The sequence below is a fragment of the Acipenser ruthenus genome, chromosome 5, assembly GCF_902713425.1.
Source record: "Acipenser ruthenus chromosome 5, fAciRut3.2 maternal haplotype, whole genome shotgun sequence".
Lineage (NCBI taxonomy): Eukaryota > Metazoa > Chordata > Actinopteri > Acipenseriformes > Acipenseridae > Acipenser > Acipenser ruthenus.
This window is the reverse complement of record NC_081193.1, coordinates 86,587,150-86,594,406: the sequence shown is the minus strand read 5'-3', so window position 1 is coordinate 86,594,406 and position 7,257 is coordinate 86,587,150. Positions and strand designations below refer to the sequence as shown.

At 38.6% G+C, this 7,257-nt stretch overlaps 1 protein-coding gene across 1 annotated transcript; it reads left to right on the top strand.

Annotated features, from left to right (window-relative positions):
* The first annotated feature begins 172 nt into the window (after positions 1 to 172).
* LOC117402567 (cysteine-rich PDZ-binding protein) lies at positions 173 to 4,029 on the top strand. Its single transcript, XM_034003858.3, has 5 exons — positions 173 to 333; positions 874 to 939; positions 1,404 to 1,458; positions 1,710 to 1,813; positions 1,924 to 4,029. Exons 1-5 carry the CDS (start codon positions 318 to 320, stop codon positions 1,986 to 1,988), a joined length of 306 nt encoding a protein of 101 aa, XP_033859749.1. The 5' UTR covers positions 173 to 317; the 3' UTR covers positions 1,989 to 4,029.
* Positions 4,030 to 7,257: the final 3,228 nt, after the last annotated feature.

Sequence of the window (7,257 nt, the reverse complement as noted above, 5' to 3'; positions counted from 1 at the left end):
AAGGCACGTCGCCTAAGACAATCGAGGAAGATTGTGAAACTGACGCCATTTCGGCTTCCTCAAGTATTCGCCAGCTTGTAAAAATAAGGCATAGATGGAGCCAAGATGGCGAACGCAGACGCGCAGTTTCTCAAACGCGCTCTCCGGAAACAACATTTGCGATGCTGCTTAGAACGGAAGCTGTTTTGTGAGTCACAGGAAGTTAGTTCAGATAAAAACATTGCAGCACTACGAACCTTTTTTCACTATTATTTAAAGACTCTTCATTTGCTTTTGTCGTTTAATTTTATTTTTGCCAAACTTTTAACAGAAGCAAGATGGTCTGCGACAAATGTAAGTCATTTTTGAACCGCTTTTTATATCGCAATAGTATGTCAGCACTGTACAGCGTACGAAAATAAATACATGTTTGATTCGGGTTAGTCAAAATAAATGACATTGATTTTACTATCAGTCGGCCTCCACCAAACAGCATAATTTATCCAGTCGTGTTTCTATTTATCCATCTATTAAAATATAAATGCGTATTTCGCGTGCTACAATTAAACAATATCTGAAAATGCATTTGAGTTTAGTCGCTCTCTTGATTAGTGCGGTCTGTGAACATCAATGCAGTTGCAATCTTAAAAATGTTTGGGCAATGTTGTGATTTTGGTCATTCATCGCGACACACAAGTGTGTCATAAATAGACACATTACAGGACTAATAGTCTGACGCTGTACCTATAGAGACACTGAATTTAAATAGGAACTGCCGTTGACCTTGCAGAAACGTCAAACTTTAATATGAATGATGCGTTGCAACATCACAGTAAGGAATAATAAAACAATGTAACAAGATTAATGTACTAATATATTGCATCGTATTATCAGGCGAAAAGAAACTGGGCAGAGTCATCACTCCGGACACGTGGAAAGATGGAGCCAGAAACACAACAGGTAAAGTTGAGTCTAGTTCCCATAAAGGGGGTAGGGTGTGCTTTCAACTGAGGGACTGCTATGATACAAGCGATGTATGTTCCTTTAAACAGAACCACACAAGCTGTGTATGTAATTTGATACGTTACATTTAGACTTTTGTTGTTAATAAAATTGGAGTATCATAACAATATAGTAAAAATAAAAGGTAGATAGATGCCAGTTAAAAATGCGCCACAATGGCTCCCGAGTGGCGCATCCAGTAAAAGCACTCGCTAGAGTGCAGGATGCGCTCTATAGCCTGGACGTCGCCGGTTCGAGTCCAGGCTATTCCACAGCCGACCGTGGACGGGAGCTCCGAGGGGGCGGTGCTCAATTGTCACAAAATAGGACACTGGCACTTCATGAGTTAAACTCGGTTGTTAATGAATTTTATGGCCACACTTCATAAACCAATCACTTTGTTTTCACTGTGTCTGTCACAGAAAGCGGAGGCCGCAAGCTAAATGAAAACAAGATGCTGACATCAAAGAAAGCAAGGTGAGTAATTTGCATTTGTTAGTATCTGAACCAATCTAAAATGCAATCAAGTCAGACTGTACAGTGGCTCTGTCTTAGGAAACTTCATTAATCCTATGCCTTCCATTATGGGAGAACTGTCTGCTTCTTTAAAGTGAATCACATGTTTAAAAAAAGAAACAAATACAAAAAAGTGTTTGCTTTGCAGTGCCTCTGTGTGAGAACTGTTCTTCACCCCTTTGCAATGCAATCCTATTTCTGTGTTTATGTAGGTTTGACCCGTATGGAAAAGCCAGATTTGCGACGTGTAGAATCTGTAAAAGTTCAGTGCACCAAGCTGGTTCCCACTACTGCCAAGGCTGCGCTTACAAAAAAGGTGAGCAATAACAACGTTGAGCTGAGTGAACGAAGGAATCGTTTCAGGGGCCTGACTCGAGAGTACCCATACCTTTGTTTAATTCTTTGTTTTTTATTTTCTTTTTCTAGGCATATGTGCCATGTGTGGCAAAAAAGTTTTGGAAACCAAAAACTACAAGCAGACATCAGTGTAACCAGTCCCCCAGAACAGAGAGGGATGCGATATGGGTTTCTGAACTTCAGTCCTGCTTTTCTAGAGGAGGAAGACAAGCTCAATTATAGACCCTTTGTTTATGTGCTTTTGGATTACTTCTGTACATGCATCATGCCACACGAACGCGTATATCACAGCTACATCCCCAGCTGTATTTAGTGTAATTGAAATCTCTCATGCAGTTATTTCTGTTTCCAGTATTCATTTTTATTTAATTTTACTTTAATATAACCATGGGTGAAAGTCTGTATTTGGAATTCCGTCAAAGTGGAATTCTGTTTAACTGTAACTTGATAGGTACCTAACCCATAGTGCACAGGCGGGGCAAACTATATATTTTGCCTCTGCACTGTTTACAACAGGTGACGTTAGCAGCGGTGTGACTGAAACAGTAGCTGCTGGGCAGTTTGTGGAGACTACAAAAAAGGACCAGCCCGCCCTCCAAGTCCACATGGAGAAAGATGGACATGAGGGGGGGGGGGGAGGTGGCTGTTTGCGGCCAGGTGTGCTGTGCAGGTCTTTGAAATTTGTCAAAATGGTCCTTGAAAAGTCCTTGAAATTTGTATAAGAAATACTGTATGAACCCTGTATTTACAACATCGTATTGAGTTAAGCAGAGATTGTATATTATTTTTGCAGCTGAGGTTTTATAATGAATATTCTGTAAAATGGGCCTATATGTAAAAGGTTTGATGAGTAACATTTTAATGTTTGTTAACTAACCTCATGTGTGATTTATCAGGTTGATTCATCTGGTAAAATGACAAGTAATCTCTGAATTTCTTTTTCTACGAAGTCAAGATCAAATTTGCGTCTGAAAGTAGTCCAAAATGGCACAGAATGCAACTGAGAGCATGTACAACCCCAGAGCGTTGGGGGGCAGGCGGGCCCCCTCAAATTTACATGCTACCGATTTTCTAATATGTCTTCTGGTTGATTACAACATATACTGTATGTGTGTGTGTGTGTATATATATATATATATATATAATATATATATATATATATATATAAATTAATCATTTAAACCTTTCATGTACATTGAAAAACAACTTTCTTTTTTTTTTCTATTTTTGTACACTGCAGTTACACCTCCTTTCAAATATATAATCATTTAAAGAGACGCACATGTTGTGTTTACCAGGGGTTCCTTGTTAGATGGCAGAAGGAAGTTCATACATCTAAAATACACCAAAATAGTTAGTAACGTTTATATGAGATAGGATAGATGCTGTAGTACTCGTTGCCCCTGCAAATTCCAATCCACACTCCTAAGGTCCTTGCATATACATTACAATGAGTTGAGTTTCAACTGATTTATTTTCAAAATATGGTTTAAGTGTTACCAAGTACCATAGTGATGTAGTGTCTGTCATCAGATTTTAAGGATACGTTTTGAACTTGTTCAGTAGTGTACAGATGTATTAGAACACCTTAAGATCTGTGATTTATATCCATTATATACCGACCTGCATGAAAACCTCAGGGTGTGAGAATTTCAATTTCCGGTCAGTACTCAAGGATATAGAAACCATAGGCACTCATGTGAAAATGTTAGACCACTTTGTGCTTTAATTAGGCATCTTAAACAACTTCTAAAAAGTCTCATGCATTTTACCATTTGTGGCTCTGTCTTCTGTTTCTTGTACTATTTTAAATGAATTGCACAACACATCAAAACAGAAGAAGCAGTGCAGTGTTCTGATAAATTTGCACACCAGTGTGTTCCCAAATATGTAAGTTCTGAACAACAATTTAACATAAAAAAGCTTCTGATATGTGTTTTAAGGCCACTAGGTGGCATGTTGTACCCCTGTGAACATTCACATTACTTGCATTACTACACTTTTTAATGTTAGAAAAAAATGTGTGTAGACAAGGTCAACATAACTTGGTGAATCATGCCATCATTGACTTTTAAATACCATGTTTGCCCCAAAGCAAAACTTAAACCTGAATATTAAAGACTTTTTTTGATAAACCATGAACTTGATCATTACTGTTAGATCTGTTATCAATTACATGTACAGAAGATCAGGTACGTGAAAATCCTTGAGAAACAATGTTATTAATGCAGAACATACTGGGGTGTGTGTGTGTGTGTGTGTGTGAGAATCATAGAGAAGAGCATTTTATTTTAATGCAATGTAGAGCCACAAAATAATTATAGTAAATCTTGCCTAATATTTATTACCATCTTTATGTCATTTTCACATCCTTGTTTTTTTTAATGGTATTTACAGTACTAAGGAAACAGTGTCAATTTACAGATTGCTGCTTCTACTGTGTTCCTGCATTCTACTTCACAAATAAAGTTATGGCAGTATTATGCTAAATGTATTATGACTTTCATTGAGCACATATGCACTGGCATTATCTGGGCCTGTATTATTCTAGTTGAATACCATTTAATTTCATGTTTACAGCCTATTACTTCAAATATGTCCTTCCCCTTATATTTTGTCCACGGGGATGCTTTGTTTTTGTTCCCAGAACCCCCATTTCGAGCACATTTTGTGACGGCGAAAGATGTGCTACAGATTGACATAGTACTGTGTATGGAGAGGGAGTACACTGTGGTGATCGGTCTGTCTATGTCTGAAAACATACAATTAACTTATTTACTATAAAGAATAGTTAAAGGTAATAAAGTGTAGCGAAGGCACAGAAATCGTAGCCAAGCATGGTGAAAGCGTAGTGTGAAGCAAAGGAACACACGGTAACATTTCATTGACAGTTTTATCGTGTTATCTCTAGTAATGTGGTGCACATGAGACTGTCCTCAGACAACGATCAAGGCCTTGTTGTTTGACGAGAAATATTTTCTAAGTGAAAACCATTTTAAAAGTTCACTTTGGCATCTTTCAAAAATGTTTTGATTCTGTTTCGCCTCGGATTCTGTTCTATTCAAGTACCTTTGTTTCACTAGTGGTGACAGACTGTGACATCACACAGTACAATTCAGATGAACAAACGTCCCAAAGGTCCAATGACAGCAGCCTGTCGCCAAGCTGAATCACGGATTAAATCAGAATCTGAAATGAAGTAGCACGCAACTAACTTTAAAACAAACAAAAAAATCCAGTGTCTTGAATGATGGCTTTCAAATGGTGCTTGTGTTCCGTGTATAAAATGTTTGGAAATATGTACTGGATTCACAAATATATGGAAATACAGTGTGAATGTTGCTGTATTCCTAAACAAGGAATATCTGAAAATGTTAGCATGTGCTTGTGACGTGGTACACCCCGCCCCTGTGTTTATTTTGTATTATTATTATTTAAATCTAGTGTTTTGTGTTTGTTTAAAACAAGGTTTTGTTATTACTGTTTTACAGCACGGATGGGGTTAAAATTCCCCATCCTGCTAAACTCGTACGTAATGTGGCCACCTCCAAATTAATCAAGTGATGATTACCAATTGGGAGATGGCCACATATATAAAAGCGAAGCAGCCACTCCTGTTGGGTTGATGAGAGTTGCAGAGAGTTTTGGAGAAAGGAGACGCAGAGACAGTAAGATTTATAAACTGAAAATAATTGCTATTCGTGCTGGCTTTACACCAGCATGATCCTTGTTTAATTATTGGCTGTTTATTTTGGCCACTGTGCCATTTTGTTTCTGTTTGTTTAAATATTTTATTTATTTTGATTAATAAAAGAAAGAGCGCATTTGTGACTCAGCCCTGTAGCACCTTGTGTGTGTCAACTTCCTGGTCTGTGGCGTCACCACTCGACCATCCTGTCACAGTCCTGTATTACTGGTACTATATTGTGATTGCTACTTAGCTGTGTCTGTGCTGACTACAATACAACAACACCCCTTGCTTTCTGTTTTCTAGACTGTCTGTGCTAACTGCATGTTATCGCTCTTCAGTGACACAGCTTTAGTGGATGGCATAGGAGGTGATTCTGGTAACGAGGTTACCAAGGGTGGGCCTGGAGTCATGACCAGTGCAGCTAAGGACAGCACGGCACTGCTCTGCTGAGGAGCGAATCACAGTAATAACTCAGTGCGTCCACAGAGAGAATTAGGATCACTGTGTTTGTTTAAAGCAGGGGTAGCCTAAGTTGGCCCCTGGTCTTTGTTGTTTAAGGCTACGTACACACACAGGCTAAATGCGGTTGTGAATTCACCTTTTTGCTCTTAATACTGTATGTATACTCACACAGTTCGGTTACAAAGGGCAGTGACAGTATCGAGGGTGGTTATTAATTCAGTTTGATTAGTTAATGAGCACTAACTGTGTGTGTGTATTACAACCGCACTAACACAACCGCAGGTGTTGCTCAGTGGATTTCTGTGTAACTAATGGTGTCATTGTTTATCAGACATGTCCGTGTGATAAACATGGCTAAATGTGCTGCCATCTTCCGTAGTGTAAAATAATTTGTTTTGAAAGTCTGTAATCAGAGAACTGAACATGTTCAGCTTTATTAAATGTAGTGTAATGTAGGTATCAGCAAGGTTTTAAGAACCATTATCTCACATAATCTTAGCATATCGACAGTGCTATAGATGAAAAGATGCATCTTCTTCCTGGTACCTGATCACTTCATGTGTTATGGTAGAGGTTTGTTTATGATGCATCTTACTGCTTGCAAAACTCACACTGTGATTGGCTGAAAGCTTCTCAGCAGTATAATTATCGCATGAACCAATAGATAATTGAGCATTGCAATAGGTACTCGAAACTCTCCAACATGACGAAACCCTGTTTTATAGAGCATGGCATGACATTTGAAAACCCAAGGCAATGAATTATGAGGTCGAATAAGGTAAAAGGTTTTATTTTTTTATAGCCGATTGTTTTTAAATAGTTTATTGATTGCATTTGTTTTCATTCAGAGGAAAGCACTGCTAGTCACAGTAATTGCAGTTCAATTGCGGGCAGTAAGTGGAGTGCTGTGTGTTTAACTGTACAGCACACAGTGGCGGATGCTGTTTTTTGCCAGAGTAATGGTTCTCTTTTGCTACCCCCTCTTATACAGACAGGCAGTGAAGTCTCATGTAGAGGATGCATTAGTCATGAACAGATAACAGCATAAGCAATGATTACATTGTCATTACAAACGGGAAAAGACAGGACTCGCTTTTTAATAAGGTCACAGCCAACGTCTGAATGACGGGGGTATCTGTAAAGAGAAGGGTTGTGCAACAGAACTGCACGCAGGCTGCTGTTTCGTTTACCAAGCCTTGTGAGGTGCAGACAACCCGTATCACCACTGAAACCAGATATGACATGTCCTA